The 19,052-nt window shown below is 53.7% G+C and overlaps 2 protein-coding genes across 6 annotated transcripts in view; one reads left to right on the forward strand and one right to left on the reverse strand.

The window, feature by feature from the left end:
* Positions 1-22: 22 nt before the first annotated feature.
* On the forward strand, positions 23-17,645 carry PTCD1 (pentatricopeptide repeat domain 1). Of its 3 annotated transcripts, XM_009202620.4 has the most exons (9): positions 111-253; positions 504-526; positions 3,355-3,833; positions 5,197-5,337; positions 7,815-8,033; positions 8,445-8,546; positions 9,676-10,497; positions 11,679-11,861; positions 16,630-17,645. In XM_009202620.4, exons 3-9 carry the CDS (start codon positions 3,381-3,383, stop codon positions 16,813-16,815), a joined length of 2,106 nt encoding a protein of 701 aa, XP_009200884.1. In that variant the 5' UTR covers positions 111-253; positions 504-526; positions 3,355-3,380; the 3' UTR covers positions 16,816-17,645. The 3 variants fall into 3 exon arrangements, with proteins under 3 accessions (XP_003895784.1, XP_009200884.1, XP_009200883.1); XM_003895735.3 differs by lacking the exon at positions 504-526 and having other exon boundaries at positions 23-253; XM_009202619.2 differs by lacking the exons at positions 111-253; positions 504-526 and adding an exon at positions 269-418.
* Positions 17,165-19,052, reverse strand: part of BUD31 (BUD31 homolog) — a 10,194-nt gene continuing 8,306 nt past the window's right edge. For all 3 annotated transcript variants that reach the window (XM_003895742.4, XM_009202622.4, XM_009202621.3), the window contains exon 6: positions 17,165-17,390. In XM_003895742.4, coding sequence (XP_003895791.1) covers positions 17,340-17,390 — 51 coding nt within the window. In that variant the 3' untranslated portion in view covers positions 17,165-17,339. The remainder of the gene's footprint in view (positions 17,391-19,052) is intronic.

Here is a 19,052-nt window from a genome sequence, read left to right on the forward strand (position 1 = left end):
CAGAGCCCGCGCCGGTTCTTGCGCCTGTCCAGGCACTGCCAATCGAGCGCGGAGTCCCGCCGCTCCGCTAGTCCCGGCTAGCCGCCAGCCGAACGCCGGCCTAGTCTCGCCGGAAACCTGAAACCAGCCGCGTGTGTCGGCGACGCGGGCTGCGCTTGCGCGTCAGGGGAGAGGGTGACCCTTGGGAGAGCGGGGTCCGTCGCGGGGATCGGGTAGAGAGCTCCGTCGGAGTGCACTGCGCCGGACACTTCAAGTGAGTTCTTATGTGATCCTCGCAGGAACCCCGGGATCCGGGCAGAGACACGCCAGAGGGGAAGGAAGTGCCCGAACCAGGATTGGAGCCAGGGGCGTCCGAGGAGGGAAACTGAGGCTGCAAAAGTCTGTGTGGAGAGGGGTCGGCGTTGGCCTGAGGGTCCGGGTAGGCGTCTGAGGAGGGGCGGGTCTCTCCGAAGAAGGACGGCCACAGCGTGTCTCTAATTCAGGGTTTTTTCTTTTCTCGCTAGGTGGCCCAGGCTGGAGTACAGCGGTACGATCATAGCTCACTGCAGCTTCAACTTCTCAGGCTCAAGCGATCCTCCCACCTCAGCCTCTTGAGTAGCTGCACCACCACGCTTGGCTAATTTTTAAATTTTTATTTTTAATTTTTGTGGAGATGGGGGCCTTGCTATGTTGCCCAGGCTGGTCTTGAACTCCTAGCCCCAAGCCCCAAGCGATCGATTCGCCTGGCCCTCCCAAAGTGCTGGGATTACAGGCATGAGCCACTGTATGGTCTAATTCAGGGTTTTCTAACCAGGGTGGGGTAATGAAATTGTGTAGGAACAAAATGACACCCCTATTTTCTCTGTGAAATTTAGCATTTCCTTTCCCAATTGCTGGAGCAGCCTTAGCAGTGCCTGAAACTGTGTCATAATTTCAAGTTGGGGTGAGTGTAAATGATAGTTCCAGATAAGAGTTTGTGCAGGGCCAGGCGTGATGGCTCACACCCGTCACTCCAGCACTTTAGGAGGCCGAGGCAGGAGGATCACTTGAGGTCAGGAGTTCAAGACCAGGCTGGACAGCATGGCAAAACCCCGTCTCTACTAAAAATATAAAAATTAGTCGAGAGTGGTGGTGCGTGCCTGTAATCCCAGCTACTTGGGAGGCTGAGGCATGAGCATCGCTTGAACCCGGGAGGCAGAGGTTGCATTGAGCCGAGATGGCACCACCCCACTCCAGCCTGGCGACAGAGTGAGACTCAAAAAAAAAAACAGTTTGTGCAGCAACTACAAGGTGGTATCTTAAGCTGTCACTTACATTCATTACTGCTTTGAAATTATTGTAGGGTCTTGTTATTTAATGCATTGAAAATAAGCATCTATGCTAGTATAGCAGAAATTTGTTTTTAAAGCATTTTGATGCCATTTCAATATCATTGCTTTTTGTTTTGTAATTCTGTGTATTGTAATTAATGCACATAAGGCAGGGCATGGAGGCTTACGCCTGCAATCCCAACACTTTGGGAGACCAAGGCTGGAGGATTGCTTGAGGCCAGGAGTACTAGACCAACCTGGCAACATAGGGAGACTACATCTCTACAAAAAATTAGCTGGGTATGGTGGTGTGCACCAGTAATGCTAGTTAATTGGGAGGCTGAGGTAGGAGGATCACTTGAGCCCAGAAGTTGGAGGTTGCAGTGATTGTGCGTTTGCCACTGTGCCATTGCACTCCAGCCTGGGCAACATGAAGACCCCATTCCCATAAAAAGAAAATTACATAAACACCATGCTTGTAAGAAGGAGTGGCAGGGCTTGCCAGATGCAGAATGATAAAGGCCTCCTGCACTAGTTTCACAAAGGTGCTGGTCAGGAGAGTCTGTCCATACGTTACATGGACCTGAGTTCTAAGCCAGCCCAGCCCAAACTGGCCAGTCTCACCCACTGCACTGCTGCAGGACCCCAGCAAGTCTCTCCCCTTGCTGGGCCTAGTTTTTTGTTTGTTGTCGTTGTTGGTTTTTTTGAGACAGAGTCTTGCTGTGTTGCTCAGGCTGGAGTGCAATGGCGCTATCTTGGCTCACTGCAACCTCTGCCTCCCACGTTCAAGTGATTCTCCTGCCTCAGCCTCCCGAGTAGCTGGGATTACAGGGACATGCTGTCATGCCCAGCTAATTTTTGTATTTTTAGTAGAGATGGGGTTCACCATGTCAGGCTGGTCTCGAACTCCTGACCTCAGGTGATCCACCCACCTTTGCCTCCCAAAGTTCCTGGATTACAGGCATGAGCCACCGCTCCTGGCCTGCTGGGCCTAGTTTTTAATCTGTTCAATCTGCCATCACTTGTGAGACTTTTCCAATGGCAACCTTCTAATATAACCAGACTTCAAAATATTTTAGGCTGGGCATGGTGGCTCATTCCTATAATCCCAGTGCTTTGGGAGGTCAAGGTGAGAGGATTGCTTGAGTCCAGGAGTTCGAGACCAGCCTGGGCACATGGCAAGACCCCGTCTCGACCAAAAAATGAAATTAGGCGTGGTGGCACGCACCTGTCGTTCCAGCTACTCAGGAGGCTGAAATGGGAGGATCGCTTGAGCACAGGAGGGTGAGGCTGCAGTGAGCTATGTCTGACCTGAACCTAGGCTTTCTAACCTTTGGGCCCATACTTCTTATTTTATTTATTATTATTATTATTTTTCTGGTACAGAGTCTCACTGTGTCACTCAGGCTGGAGCGCAGTGGCGTGATCTCAGCTCACTGCAAGCTCGGTCTCCTGGGTTCAAGTGATTCTCCTACCTCAGACTCCTGAGTAGCTGGGATTAGACATGTAGCACCACATCCAGCTCATTTTTTTTCTATTTTTAGTACAGATGGAGTTTCACCAGGCTGGTCTTGAACTGATCTGCCCACCTTGGCCTCCCAAAGTGCTGGGAGTACAGGCATGAGCCACCGTTCCTGGCCTGTTCTTTTTTTTGTTTGTTTGTTTGGTTTGGTTTGGTTTTTTTGAGACAGAGTCTTACTTTGTCACCCGGCTGGAGTATGGTGGTGCAATCTCAGCTCACTGCAAGCTCCATCTCCTGGGTTCCAGTGATTCTCCTGACTCAGTCTCCTGAGTAGCTGGGTTTACAGGCGCACCTGGCTGTAAAAACCACCATGCCTGGCTAATTTTTGTATTTTTCATAGTGACAGGGTTTCACCATGTTGGCCAGGCTGGTCTCAAACTCCTGACCTCAAGTGATATGCTGGCCTCGACCTCCCCAAGTCCTGGGATTACACGCATGAGCCATCGCGCCCAGCCTGGGCCCATACTTCTAAGCACTTCTTTCTTTCTGCCTTTTGTGACTAGGAACTGAGTTGACTCTCTTACTTTTCCTGATATATTCCAGGCCCTGGAGGGACCGGAAAGCCAGAAATGAACCTCATGAGGCTCACTAGACTGTTCTCCAGGGCCCGCCCCATGGGACTGTTCGTCCTGCAACACCTGGATCCCTGTAGCGCCAGGTGGGCGGGAGGCAGGGAGGGGCTGATGCGGCCAGTGTGGGCGGCCTTCAGCAGCTCCTCCTCTCAGCTGCCCCTCGGCCAGGAGCACCCGGAGAACACGGGCAGCCTGGGCTCTGACCCGAGCCACTCCAACTCCACGGCCATGCAGGAAGAAGACGAGGAGGAGGAGGAGAGTTTTGGGACCCTCTCTGACAAATACTCCTCCCGGAGACTATTCCACAAATCCACAGCCCAGTTCCATAACCTGCGGTTCAGGGAACAGAGAGAGGAGCCAGAGGAACCGGAGCCCAAATTATGGCAAGGCCGGAGAAACACCCCGTACTGGTACTTCTTGCAGTGCAAACGCCTGATCAAGGAAGGGAAGGTGAGGGGCGCTTTGGTTCTGCGGCTCCTGGCTTCTTACCCCTGGCGGCTCAGTGTTTTGCAAGGGGTCGCCTGACCTTCCCAGCCTCTAAGTTTTGGGCCTACCCTGTGAACTACCAGCCTTATGGCTGTAAGTATCACTGCCCTTTGCCATCCTCTGCCACAGTTTTATTTTATTGTATTTTTTTTTTTGTAGAGATGGAGGTTGCACTGAGCTGATCTTACCACTGGACTCCAGCCTGAGTCACAGAGCAAGAATCTGTCTCAAAAAAAAAAAAAAAAAGGAAAAGTGAATCCTCCACACCCTTCTGGCACTCCCTGCTTTACGTTTTTTTTTTGTTGTTAAGACAGGATCTCACTCTGTCGCCCAGGCTGGAGTACAGCGGCACGATCTTGGCTCACTGCAGCCTCTGCCTCCTGGGGAATTCAAGCGATTCTCCTGCCTCAGTGTCCCAAGTAGCTGGGATTACAGGCGTGTGCCACCACGCCTGGCCGATTTTTGTATTTTTAGTAGAGATGGGGTTTCTCCATGTTGGCCAGGCTAGTCTCAAACTCCAGACCTCAGGTGATCTGTCCGCCTTGGTCTCCTGAAATGCTGGGACTACAAGCATGAGCCATTACACCCTGCCCCTGCTTTAGTTTTGTTTGTAGCACCTGTCATCACTTGATATGTTGTATGTCTTTCTTATCCCATTTCATGTCTGTCTTTTTGTTGTTTTTTTTTTTTTTTTGAGACAGAGTCTTGCTCTGTCACCCAGGCCGGAGTGCAGTGGTGCAATCTTGGCTCACTGTAGCCTCTGCCTCCCAGGTTCAAGCAATTCTCCTGCCTTAGCCTTCCAAGTAGCTGGGATTACAGCTGCGCGCCACCATACCTGGCTAATTTTTGTATTTTTAGTAGAGACGGGGTTTCACCATGTTGGCCAGGCTGGTCTCGAACTCCTGACCTTGTGATCTGCCCACGTCAGCCTCCCAAAGTGCTGGGGTTACAGATGTGAGCCACCGCGCCCAGCCTCATGTCTGACTTTCCACACCGGAACATGAGCTCCAAGAAGGAGCGCCCTCTTGTTCCCAGCTATATCTGCAGTGGATAGACCTTGTCTGGCTCATTGAAGCACTCAGTAATTATTGTTTGAATGAATAGATGAAAATAATGAAGGAATAAAGGAACGAACTGAGGCTTTACCGGGGAAATGTTGTGAGGGGAGGGATGAGGCAGAGACAGCCAGGGGCCCAGGGGGTTTGCAGTCACGCAGGGCCGCCGTCCTGCACTGTCTCAGGAGCGTCCCTCAGCCTCAGCCTCCCTCTCTCTGCTGAGGGTCTCTGGGGCGGTTCTGAGCCCCTGCCCTATTGCCTCTTCCCTGCAGCTGGTCGAAGCGCTGGACCTGTTTGAGAGGCAGATGCTGAAGGAGGAGCGACTGCAGCCCATGGAGAGCAACTACACGGTGCTGATCGGGGGCTGCGGGCGGGTCGGCTACCTGAAGAAGGCCTTCAAGCTCTACAACCAGGTGTGTGTGAGCGCGGGGCAGCAGGGGCAAGGCTCTGAAAAGCTGGGGGCGGATCCCGAGTGTGCTGCTTGCTAGTGCTTTACACTGGGCAGGTGACTTCACCTCCCTGGCCTCAGTCACCTCCTTAAAATGATGGTGATTGTGGGTGATAAACGAGATGACGTGGAAAGCCCTCTAGCACCTGCCTGGACTGCAGTGGTCCCCATGTTCCCTTTCTTTTTCCCTTCAAAAAAAAAAAAAAGAGAGAGAGAGGTAGCCTCACTCTATCGCCTAGGCTGGAGTGCAATCATAGCTCACTGCAGCCCCCAACTCCTTGGCTCAAGAGTTCCTCCTGCCTCAGCCTCGTCAGTAGCTGTGAGTACAGGTGTGTAGCACCATATCTGTCTAATTCTTAAATTTTTTATAGAGGTGGGATTGTGCTGTGTTGTCCAGGCTGGTCTCTAACCCCAGCCACCCGCCTTGGCCTCCCAAAGTGCTGGGATTATAGGCCACAGCCCAGCCACTGCATCTGCGCCTCTTTTTTTTTTTTTTTTTTTTTTTCCTGGAGACAGAGTCTCGCTCTGTCGCCCAGGCTGGAGTACAGTGGTGTGACTTCGGCTCACTGGAACCTCCGCCTCCGAGGCTCAAGCAATTCTCATGCCTCGGCCTCCCGAGTAGCTGGGACTACAGGCACACATGCCACCACGCCCGGCTCATTTTTTTGTATTTTTAGTAGAGACAGCATTTCACCTTGTTGACCAGGCTGGTCTCGAACTCCTGACCTCAAGTGATCCACCCACCTTGGCCTCCCAAAGTGCTGGGATTACAGGCAAGAGCCACTGTGCCTGGCTGATTACATCCACTTTAAAAAACTATTAGTTTTGGCCGGGTGCGGTGGCTCACGCCTATAATCCCACCACTTTGGGAGGCCAAAGTGGGCAGATTATGAGGTCAAGAGATTGAGACCATCCTGGCCAACATGATGATACCCTGTCTCTACTGAAAATACAGAAATTAACCAGGTATGGTGGCACGCACCCGTAGTCCCAGCTACTCGGGAGGCTGAGGCAGGAGAATCACTTGAACCCAGGAGGTAGAGGTTGTAGTGACCCGAGATCATGCCACTGCACTCCAGCCTGGTGACAGACTGAGACTCCATCTCAAACAAAAAAGAAAAAAATATTTTTATTGTTTTTATTTATTTTATTTTATTTTATTTATTTTTTTGAGACAGGAGTCTTGGCTCTGTCAGCCTGGCTGGAGTGCAGTGGCACAACCTCGGCTCACTGCAACCTCCACCTCCCAGGTTCAAGCAATTCTCCTGCCTCAGCCTCCCGAGTAGCTGGGATTACAGGTGCCTACCACCACACATGGCTAATTTTTTTGTATTTTTTATAGAAGACGGGGTTTCGCCATGTTGGCTGGGCTGGTCTCGAACTCCTGACCTCAGGTGATCTGCCCCCCTCAGCCTTCCAAAGTGCTGGGATTATAGGCGTGAGCCACAGCACCCAGCCTTGTTACTGTTTTTGGTAACTCACCTGCAGTGTGTCTGCCTTCTCGAGTGTCAGCTCAGTAAGGACAGGCTGTGCCCGCTCTGCTAACCCCAGGGCTGGTGCTGGGCGGGTAGCGAGTTGTCAGTGCACCTCTGTGGAGTGCAGCAATACACGCAGAGCCTACATCATTCTCAAAGTAGGGACTGCCATCTTTGCTTTTCAGATAAGGAAACTGAGGCACAGAGAGATGAAAGGACATGTCCAAGGCCACCCCACTTGAATGCACCAGGGCTGAGATTTGAGCCCCAAATGGCCTGACTCTAGCAGGGTTCTTTTTGCCACTGAGCCGCCTGTCACCTGCCCTCGACCAGATGACCCTTCTCTGGGCATTTGCAAGTGCTAGGCTTCACCAGGGATTGTCAACCCTGAGCACCTGCCTTAGTCCCCCGGAGGCTCAATAAGCTGAGTGTCACTCACCTCCGGGGCTTGTGACTCACCAGATGAGGTGGCCCTGAGAATGTGCATTGTGCCAGTGGTTCGGGGCCACCCCTAGAGCACTGCAGTGCACCCTCCCACTTGCCACAGGCATCCCTGGTTTCAAGGTGATGGTGTCATCCCCATTTTCACAAGGAAGCGCTAACTTGCCCAGGAACCCTCAGGTAGTAAGCACTATAGCCCCTTTCCCCCTTGACTGAGTGGCCTGAAGGTGGGGCATCAGGAAGACCTTGCTGCCAGGACCCCAGGCCTGGAGTGGGCTGACAGGTGCCCAGGGCAGGATAGCTTCTGTTTGGTACATATGGGGGTGTGGGCTCAGTTTTCAGAGTCCCTTCAATGTGTCTGAGTTTGGAGAGCTGGGCACTGATGTGTCCCATGGCTCTGCCTTAGAGCCTGGCCTGGTGTATGCAGTAATGGGGTCCTCTCCAGCCTCAGCCTCCTCTGAGGCGGCTGCTCACCTGTGCGTCCAGCTGATCCCAGGCCACCACTGAGCTGCTTCCATCTCCACAGATGAAAAAGCGGGACCTGGAGCCCTCAGACGCCACCTACACGGCCCTGTTCAACGTCTGTGCCGAGTCCCCCTGGAAGGACTCGGCTCTGCAGAGCGCCCTGAAGCTCCGGCAGCAGCTGCAGGCCAAAAACATCGAACTCAACTTGAAAACGTACCACGCGCTGCTGAAGATGGCTGCCAAGTGTGCAGACCTTAGAATGTGCCTTGATGTGTTCAAGGTGGGGGGCTTCACCTGCCATCCTGCTCCCCATTGTGGGGCTGGTACCACGTGGCGGGGGCGGGGCTGTGGTGTCTGTCTCTCCTCATGCAGGAAGGCTCAGAGAGGGTGAGACAGCCGGTACTAGGCACTGGGGTTCACAGACAGATCTGATGAGACCCTGCTGGAGGTTGTGTGTGCCGCTGTGTGCTGTGTCCTGCTTTGTGCACTCGAGGGAAGGCTTCCTAGAAGGGGTGTTCTCTATCCGAGTGTAGAGACAGGGTCTTGTTATGTTGCCCAGGCTGGTCTCAAAACTCCTGGCCTCAAGTGATCCTCCTGCCTTGGCCTCCCAATGTGCTCGGATTACAGACATGAGCCATCACGCCCAGCCTGCTGCAGGTTCTCAATGGGACCTCTTTGTTCCCTCCCCCAGGAAATCATCCACAAAGGGCACATTGTCACAGAGGAGACTTTCAGTTTCCTGCTTATGGGCTGCATCCAAGACAAGAAGACGGGCTTCCGGTACGCCCTCCAGGTATGTCCCTCCCACCCCACCTTCCTGCCCTGCTTCCCTGGTGCAAGAGGTGCAAAATGGTGATCCTGTGAGCACCCATGATGGCCCTGTGCTGAGTATTTTTATATTTGTGCTCTTTTCTGAAAACCCAGCAGCCACTGTAGCCTCCGTTCTACAGATGGCAGGGAGAGGAGGCCCTTAGAGGCGCAATGAGGGTGGCTCCCGCCTCTCCCACCTTGCTTTGCAGTAGGCTCAGCCCCTCTAAACTCACCTTCCCTGAAAGCCTGCCGAACACTCACCTGGGGACTTGTTCAACCCTTCCACAGCCCACTAGCACTTCTGCAGGTGCAACCGAGGAGTCATTCATTCATTCATTGATTTTGAGATGGAGTCTTACTCTCGCCCAGGCTGGAGTGCAATGGCGTGATCTCAGCCTCCTGCAACCTCTGCCTCCTGGGTTCAAGTGATACTCCTGCCTCAGCCTCCCGAGTAGCTGGGATTATAGGTGCATGTCACCACGCCCAGCTAATTTTGTATTTTTAGTAGAGGCAGGGTTTCACCATGTTGATCAGGCTGGTCTTGAACTCCTGGCCTCATGTGATCTGCCCGCCTGGGCCTCCCAAAGTGCTGGGATTACAGACGTGAACCACAGCTCCCGGCTGGAAAGCTTTTTTTAAATTATTTATTTATTTTTTTGAGATAGAGTCTTGCTCTGTCGCCCAGGATGGAGTGCAATGGCGCGATCTCGGCTCACTGCAAGCTCCTCCTCCCGGGTTCACGCCATTCTCCTGCCTCAGCCTCCCAAGTGGCTGGGACTACAGGCGCCCGCCACCACATCCGGCTAATTTTTCTCTATTAATAATTTTTCGTATTTTTAATAGAGACGGGGTTTCACCGTGTTAGCCAGGATGGTCTCAATCTCCTGACCTCATGATCCACCCGCCAAAGTGCTGGGATTACAGGTGTGAGCCACCACGCCTGGCCTATTTTTTTGAGGCAGGGTCTTGCTATTTTGCTCGGTCTTGTCTGGAACTCCTGCTCTCAAGGGATCCTTCCATCTAAAACTCCCGGGGCACTGGGATTCCGGGTGTGAGCCCTGCGCCCAGCTGCTGAACAGGAGCACTGAGCTGACGTTTGTCCTCCCTGGCAGGTGTGGCGGCTGATGCTGAGTCTGGGGCTACAGCCGAGCCGGGACAACTACAACCTGCTGTTGGCAGCAGCTCGGGACTGTGGCCTAGGGGACCCCCAGGTAGCCTCAGAGCTGCTTCTGAAGCCCAGTGAGGAGGCAACCGTGCTTCAGCCCCCAGTGGGCAGGCAGCGACCAAGGAGGACAGCCCAGGCCAAGGCAGGCAACCGCATGTCAGCTGTGCTACACGTGGAGGCCCTGGAGAGGCAGCTGTTTCTGGAACCTTCTCAGGCTCTTGAGCCTCCAGAGCCTCAGGAAGCCAGAGTGCCCGGCAAGGCCCAGCCAGAGGTGGAAACCAAGGCAGAGCCCAGCCATACAGTGGCCCTGCCCCCTGTGGCCCTGAAGCCACCTCCCGTGGAGCTAGAAGTCAATCTCCTGACCCCTGGGGCCGTTCCCCCCACCGTGGTCTCCTTTGGAACAGTGAGCACCCCAGCTGACAGGCTGGCCTTAATAGGGGGCCTGGAGGGCTTCCTGAGCAAGATGGCAGAGCATAGGCAGCAGCCTGACATCAGGACCCTCACGCTACTGGCCGAGGTGGTGGAGTCCGGGAGTCCTGCGGAGTCCTTGCTGCTGGCGCTCCTGGACAAACACCAGGTGGAGGCCGACCTGACATTCTTTAACACGCTGGTGAGAAAGAAGAGCAAGCTGGGAGACCTGGAGGGGGCCAAGGCGCTGTTGCCAGTCCTGGCGAAGAGGGGCCTTGTCCCCAACCTGCAGACATTCTGCAACCTGGCCATCGGGTGCCACAGGCCAAAGGATGGTCTGCAGCTGCTGACAGACATGAAGGTGAGTGGACCTGGGCCTGGGCAGGACGCCCGTGGTCCTGAGGAGCACTCTGCAGCTCAGGAGGAAAGTTTGGGGGAGCAGGGGTCCCTCAAGCCCCCAACTTGGATGAACTGTGCATAGGGGCAAAGAGAGTGGGGTTGATGAGCTTCTGGTGTAGAATGGTCTTCGGTCCCATTTTGGGGGAAGCAGACCCCGGAGAGTGCTTCAGGGCTGGGCGTAGAGATGCACGGATGTTCCCGTCTGGAAGAAGGTGGCCGTGGGGTGACACTGAGGGCTGGGGACAGGCCTCGGCCCCAACACTCTAGAGGTATGGCAGGGATTCTCAGAATTCCTGGGGAGCCGTGGGTGGTTTTCAAAGCCCCCGAGATCTGCTGTGCCTCCCACCTAGCCCCCATTGGAAGTGCTGCGTGGACTTCTTTTTTTTTTTTTTTTTTTTTTGAGACGGAGTCTCGCGCTGTCGCCCAGGCTGGAGTGCAGTGGCCGGATCTCAGCTCACTGCAAGCTCCGCCTCCCGGGTTTGCGCCATTCTCCTGCCTCAGCCTCCCGAGTAGCTGGGACTACAGGCGCCCACCACCTCGCCCGGCTATTTTTTTGTATTTTTTAGTAGAGACAGGGTTTCACTGTGTTAGCCAGGATGGTCTCGATCTCCTGACCTCGTGATCCGCCCGTCTCGGCCTCCCAAAGTGCTAGGATTACAGGCTTGAGCCACCGCGCCCGGCCGTGCTGCGTGGATTTCATCCGACCACAGCAGAGGCTGCGTCCTGCGTTGTCGGGGTCCCCCAGGTCCATCACCCTCGGGCTGTTTTCCTGGACCCTGCCGGGCTCACCTAGCCAAGACTCACGCTTTTCTAGGCTGACCACCACCTGGTGACCATGCATCATGGGGAAACCCACCCCAGGGAGCGAGGAGGTGGTGTCTCCCGCATCATTTTCTGCCTGAGTCAGTCGGTGTCTGAGAGCAGCACGGGTGTCCTTTTCTGCAGCTTCTTTAGGGCTGAGCAGAAGGGCTAGGCTTGGCTTTCCTGCTGGAGAGGGACATTCAGCCCATCGTTGCTGCCGGGTTTGCCTTGCTGGCTGTGGCCGCTGGTCCCAGGAGCCAGCTTGATTGACAGAGGGTGGGAGCTGCTGGGTCCCAATGGCTGCCATCATCTTGCTGATTCTATGATGTCCCTGTGTTCTAGAAGTCCCAGGTGACCCCCAACACTCACATCTACAGCGCCCTCATCAACGCGGCCGTCAGGAAGCTGGACTACACCTATCTCATCAACATCTTGAAAGACATGAAGCAGAACAGGGTCCCAGTGAACGAAGTGGTCATCCGCCAGCTGGAGTTTGCAGCCCAGTACCCTCCGACCTTTGACCGGGTGTGTGCCCCAAGCTCAAGCTCATCAGCTCCTTCACCATTTCTAACCCCCGCCACCACCCAACCCTGGTTCTGGCCCTTGGGATTGTGTTCTCATGCTTGAAACTGTCCAGCAGCTTCTCTTAGGAGCAGTCCCCAAGTCTGTAGACCACAGCCTGAGTCCCTGTCCACATGGCTCATCTCAAGTCTCAGGCCAGCCTTCCCTTTGCTGCCTCTGTCCATCCCAGTGGCTTTCCGTCAGTTCCCAAAGGCCACCAGCCTCTTGCCTGCCTCGGGATTGGAGTTCCCGCTGCCTTGGGTGACACCCACTTTCATGTGGTGGGCTCTTTCTCCTGGAGGTCTCTGCTTACATGGCCCTCAGAGATGCCAAGCTGGCTGCCGCTCTGACCTGGGGTGAAAGTCTCCCCTCCCCCAGCTCTGTTCCTTTATGCCGTGTCCTATAGTCTCAGGTCACGTGCTCATGGGCAGCCCTGGCCTTCCCTGTATCAGGCTTCTGGAGGCAGAGGCTGTCTGCTGTGCTCATCTGGGTCCCCAGCACCTGCACATTGCCAGTTACTCCAAACAGGTTATTGCTTGCTCAGGAACTGGACAGGCAGTGAAGTGGCGTTGTTATCTGGGGTGAATCACTGAGATTTTTTGTCTTACTCCATGGAAATCAAGGATGTGGACACAAAGAGTGAGGTTAACGGTGGCTCATGCCTGTAATCCCAGCACTTTGGGAGGCCAAGGTGGGTGGATCACAAAGTCAGGAGATTTAAACCATCCTGGCCAACATGGTGAAACCCCATCTTTACTAAAAATACAAAAATTAGCTGGGCGTGGTGGCGCGTGCCTGTAATCCCAGCTACTCAGCTGAGGCAGGAGAATTGCTTGAACCAGCCAAGATTGTGCCACTGCACTCCAGCCTGGCTACAGAGCAAGATTCCGTCTCTTTTTTTTTTTTTTTTTTTTGAGACAAAGTCTTGCTCTGTCACCCAGGCTGGAATGCAATGATAGGTTCTAGGCTCACTGCAACCTCCACCTCCTGGGATCAAGTGATTCTCCTGCCTCAGCCTCCCAAGTAGCTGGGATTACAGGCACCCGCCACCACACCTAGCTAATTTTTGTATTTTTAGTAGAGACGGGGTTTCACCATGTTGGCCAGGCTGGTCTCGAACCCCTGACCTCGTGATCCACCCGCCTTGGCTTCCCAAAGTGCTGGGATTACAGGTGTGACCCACCGCATCTGGTGACTCTGTCTCAAAAAAAAGAAAAAAGAAAAAAAAGAGTGAGGTTAAGGCCGGGCAATGTGGCTCACACCTGTAATCCCAGCACTTTGGGAGGCCAAGGCAGGTGGATCACCTGAGGTCAGGAGTTTGAGACCAGCCTGACCAACGTGGTGAAACCCTGTCTCTACTAAAAATACAAAAATTAGTTGGGTAGTGGCGGGCACCTGTAATCCCAGCTACTCAGGAGGCACAAGAATCACTTGAACCCAAGAGGCAGAGGTTGCAGTGAGCCAAGATCGTGCCACTGCACTCCAGCCTGGGTGATAGATGGAGACTCGGTCTCAAAAACAGAAAAAAAAAAGAGGTTAAGAGCTGAAGTTTAATAGGTGAAAGAGAAGAGCTCTTGCCTGGCGCTGTGGCTCATGCCTGTAATCCCAGCACTTTGGGAGGCTGAGGCAGGCAGATCATGAGGTCAGGAGATTGAGACCATCCTGGCTAACACGGTGAAACCCTGTCTCTAATATAAAAAATTAGCTAGGCATGGTGGCAGGCGCCTGTAGTCCCAGCTACTTGGGAGACTGAGGCAGGCGAATGGCATGAACCCGGGAGGTGAAGCTTGCAGTGAGCCAAAATCGCACCACTGCACTCCAGCCTGGGTGACCGAGTGAGACTCCGTCTCAAAAAAAAAAAAACCTCTCTGCAGAGCAGAGGTGCCAGAGAAATGGGTTGCCGCTTCCACCATGAAATGCAGAGGTTTTGTAGATGAGCTTGAGGAGGTGGTGTCTGATTTACAAAGGACACAAAAGATTGGTTGGACCAGGTGTGCCATTTACATAGCTCGTATAAAAGCTGGCGCCCCACCCTAACCTTTTATTATGCCGAAGGTTTCCAGCACCATGTTGCCTGGTTCTTTATTGTACACATGGCGACAAAAGAAGGGAAGATGGGGCCCCCATCTTGAACAAAGCTGGCTCCCAGGTAGCCTTTTTCTATTGGCACAGCTGCCAGCATATACCCCTGCAAACTTCCAGCTTGCTTATCTATGTCTGCAGCTTGACTTTTCAGGCTGCTCTTTGTTAGAAAAGAAATTATTTGAAGGCTGCTTTATATTAAAAGGGAAATTTGCCAAGGACTCTGTTGCCCTTACTATCTGCCCAAATAATTTCTTTCTGCCTCCTGTATCAGCAGGAGCAGGGCAGAGTCATGGAATCTGCTTTGTTACAGCCACAGCCTCTTCCTGCTGTTCTGAGGATATCAGGCTCTGGGGTTTTGGCTTTTGGGTCCATCGAGCCACACTCTGTGCTGAGCACCTCCGGAGCATCCAGAGCCACTGTGGCTTGGAGCACAACCCGGATGGGACGGAGACCAGTAAATGGGCAGGGACACACACAGCCAGAAGGTGCAGAGTCAGGAATGCCGTGCAGGTGTCACACCTGAATGCCATTTTGAGGGCTTCCTACAAATGGGTGGGACAGCAGTGGAGATTGTGCCTGGCTGAAGGCATAGCTGGGCATTTTTAAACTGTGTGTCTGTGCTTTAAACTGTTGGTTGCGAGCCTTTTCTCATTGATTCCAGGGTTTTTATACATATATACACACATATACACACACACACACACACACACATTCTGGATACTGGTTTTTTATTGATTACATGTGCATATCTTCCTAGTGGATTGTCTCTTGCCGCTGGCGTAGGGCTCACTAGGGGTTCAACTCCACAGTCACAAGACTATCACAGGCCTAAAGCATATCGTATTTAAGTCACAGACAGATGTCCCCGACTTAAAGATGGTTCTACACAGGATTTTTCAACTTTGCAATAGTTTTATCAGGATGTAACTCTGTAAGGATCGACTTTGTGAAGGGTTAGTTTCTACTGAATGTATGTCACTTTTGCATAATTATGAAGTCAGGACCCTCTGCTGTGTTGCCAGCAATAGATGCATTTTCCTTTTGTTTTTATGAGATGGAGTCTCACTCTGTCACCCAGGCTGGGGTGCAGTGATGCTATCTTGGCTCACTGCAACCTCTGCCGCCCAAGTTCAAGCGATTTTCCTGCCTCAGCTTCCCGAGTAGCTGGGATTACAGGCGCCTGCCACCACGCCCGACTGATTTTTGTATTTTTTTTTTTTTTTAGTAGAGATGGGGTTTCACCATCTGGGCCAGGCTGTCTTGAACTCCTGACCTCGTGATCCACCCACCCCAGCCTCCCAAAGTGCTGGGATTACAGATGTGAGCCCCCGTGCTGTTCCGAATTTTTTCTTTTTTAAAAAAAGAGACAGAATCACTCTGTTGCCCAGGCTGGAGTGCAGTGGCATGATCATGGCTCACTGTAGCCTTGACCTCCCAGGCTTAAGCAGTCCTCCCACCTTAGCCACCTGAGGAGCTGGGACTATAGGCATGTACCACCATACCCAGCTAATCTTTTAGACAGGGTTTCACTATATTGCCTAAACTGTCTGGAACTCCTGAGCTCGTGTAATCCACCTGCCTCGGCTTCCCAAAGCACTGGGATTACAGGAGTGAGCCACCATGCCCAGCCAGATTGATTTTTGATTTACGGTGGGTTTTTGGGGGTGGAACCATGGTGTCAGGAGCATCTGTACTCATATTCCCTCACGATGGTGGCCTTGTTTATATTCGTGATTCTGTTGAGTTTTGCTTTCTGTGCTTTCAGGCTCTAGCCGGCACCTTAAGGTTTAGAATTGTTCAGTCTTTTGAGTCAAACCTTTCCTTTTCTTTTTTGAGACGGAGTCTTGCTCTGTCGCCCAAGCTGGAGTGCAGTGCTGTGATTTCAGCTCACTGCAACCTCCGCCTCCCGGGTTCAAGCCATTCTCCTGCCTTAACCTCCCAGGTAGCTGGGGGCTACAGGCATGTACCGCCACATCCAGCATTTTTAGTAGATACAGGGTTTCACCATGCTGGCCAGGCTGGTCTCGAACTCCTGACCTCAAGTGATCTGCCGCCTCGGCCTCCCAAAGTGCTGGGATTACAGACGTTAGCCACCGCACCCGGCCAAACCTTTTGTCATCGTGTGGTAGTAGCTATATGTCAGATAGTACTTTTTGGCTTTTTTTTTTTTTTTTTTTTTTTTTTTTTGGTATATTCCCCCGCCAGCTCTGTTTCTGTCTGGTGCGTGTTTTCTTTTTTCCCCCTATCTCCATGGAGCCTATCTCAGCAGTGTTGAGATGATGGTCAGAGGGAGGTGGCTTTGAGGGGGAGGGGCTCGGCAGGCTGTGGAGGCAGGTGGGACCCAGTGATTCTAGCTTGGGGGCGTAGGGTGGTAAGTGCGGATGGAGGAGCACAGCAGTGCCTGTTTGGGAAGAACGCTATTAGGCAGATGGCTCTGGGCCTGCCCCAGGGTACCCAGCTGGGACCTGTTTCTCTGAAGTAAGCTACTCCCATAGTGCATGTTCACAGCTTTTCTGCCCTGTCCCCTGCAGCCACCTGGAAGGGAAAATGGCAGCTACCAGCTTCCCTGAGGCCTGAGCCAGCTGCCGAGGTTTGGGATTAGCTGTAGGTAACAGGAGTGATTCTAGCCTCGCTTTTGTAATTCCAGTACCAAGGGAGGAACACCTACCTGGCGAAGATTGACGGCTTCCGAGCCTATTACAAGCAGTGGTTGACAGTGATGCCCGCAGAGGAAACCCTGCACCCCTGGCAGAAGTTCCGGACCAAGCCCCAGGAGGACCAGGACACTGGCAAGGAGGCTGATGTGGACGGATGTGCCCTTGGGGGCAGGTGATGGGAGCACAGCTGAACAGCGTGCTCAGCCCTCAGTGCTCTGTGGGAGCCCCAGGACAAGTGAGCTGGTGTCACCTCCTGCCTGGGGGAAGAGCCAGGCCCTGAGGAACAGCTGCAGTGTGTCACGGGTGTTGGTGTGAGGACACATGCTAGGCCCGAGGTGCCTGCACTCCCAGCAGGTCCAAGGGCAGCTCCAGCCACTTTCGCATGTCACCTTGGGTCTTCCAGCTCCAGTACCTTTGCGTGTCACCTCACACACCACAAGGGGACTGGGGCATCTGGTCCCTGGGGCCTGGTGCCGCCCTGCCGGGTTCCACAGGCCAATGCTCTGAAAGAATAGACGTGGGGCCCGAGAGGTTTAAAGATTTTATTTTTACAAATCACAGCTGATGGACAGCAAAGCCTTCCCCGTAGAGACCCGTGCTCCAACTTGGGCCTGGGGCACTGCTCGCTGCTCCCAGGAAGGGGGTGGCGCCACAGGCAGGAACCTGCGAAGTCCAGAGTCCAGGGTGGAGAGCGCTAGCATCAGCCAGAGCAGCCACGGCAGCCACAGTGTGTGCACTCGATGATGCGGCCCTGCAATGGAGGAGGACATTGAGATGATGCCACTGCGCCACAATCGTCCCTGCACGCTCACATACGTGGCAACCCTCTGCCACCATGCCATATAGGGACACACCTCAGAAACCCTTCTGTGACAGCTCTGGACCGAGAATTTGGCTCCCTCATGAAGGTGGAAACAGCTGCTACTGATACCAAGGTTACATCTGTATGTGTAGTTATAATACGTTATGCAAATCTAACACACGTTTGCCAATCAAGAAAAAGAAATCGGTGTGAATGAGTCTCGTTATTCCCCTAAGTGAGCATGACAGACCCTGCAATAAGCAGAGGTGGCTCTGCTACTGTTTGGGGACTTCAGGGCAGCCTCTGGGCTGGGACACTCTGGTGGGGAAGAGGGCAGGAGGCTATGCACTTGAGTTACACCCTTCTGGCCCAGAGCCCTCCAGAAAGAAGCGTCTTGTCCCCCAGGCCTGGTGCGGCCCAATGCTTGGCTGGCCAGAAAGCCCTAGAACAGTGGCTTGTGTTTATTTTACTTTTTCAGTTCTTTTTTTGGAGGAGCAAGACCGTAGTTTAAGTAAACAGGATCCTCTGATGAAACCCAGGTAAGTCTACAGCAGGCTGTTTTGGCCACTGGGTTGAAGCAGCACCCCAGTCCACCAGCCCCCCGACGTGGATCCCTTGTGGAATGTGGGCACTCAGGGGAGGGGTGGCTTCTGCCACTCTGCCACCCCTCCCTGCCTCCATCAGAAAACCAACACCCTAGTCCTTCCTCAGGGAGGCGGCCCTTGCTCGCCCCCACTGCTCAGTACACAAGTCCTCAGATCCAGCCGCAGCTCTCCATTGTCTCACTGCAGCATGAAGGGACCTGTGTGAAGAGGCACCTGTGTGGAGCTGGGGACAAGAAGGCCAGGCTGGCAGATGGGCCGTGGGGCCTGATCTCCCAGCTGGGCCAACAACTGTGTGCCGAGGCCACAGCTGCCTTTCAGAGGGGCCTGGGGCCGGATAGAGCTCAGCTCCTGTCCCTCAGCACCACTCCTGAGGTGCCTGGCCTAGGAGTGGTACTTGGAACAGAAAGTTCTGAAAGAAGAAATAGTAGGCTGGGCGCAGTAGCTCATGCCTGTAATCCCAGCACTTTGGGAGGCTGAGGCGGGCAGATCACCTGAGGTTGGGGGTTCCAGATCAGCCTGACCAACATGGAGAAACCCCGTCTCTACTAAAAATACAAAATTAGCCGGGCATGGTGGCGGGCGCCTGTAATCCCAGCTACTCCGGAGGCTGAGGCAGGAGAATCATTTGAACCCAGGAGGCAGAAGTTGCAGTGAGTCAACATGGCGCTGCTGCACTCCAGCCTGGGCGACAGAGCAAGACTCCGTCTCGGGGGGCGGGGGGAAAAACAGTGATGGTAATGTTAAAGTATCACTGTGAGGACTGAGGGAAAGGGACAGGAACTCAGTGGCCACCCTTCCCTGATGTCACCCTGCCACCATCTCGGGATTAGGGCTCCTCACTACCATTTCCTAAGTGAGGAAAGGGGTTCAGTAATTTGCCCAAAGGTGGAGTTGAGATTGGCCCCAGACCTAACAGAGACACTCACAGCCACACGCTGCCTCACACGGATTCCTGAACAAAGGGACCCACTCCCACGAGGGAGAGCCAGCAGGATATTCAGGGACA

The sequence above is a fragment of the Papio anubis genome, chromosome 4 (assembly GCF_008728515.1).
Source record: "Papio anubis isolate 15944 chromosome 4, Panubis1.0, whole genome shotgun sequence".
Lineage (NCBI taxonomy): Eukaryota > Metazoa > Chordata > Mammalia > Primates > Cercopithecidae > Papio > Papio anubis.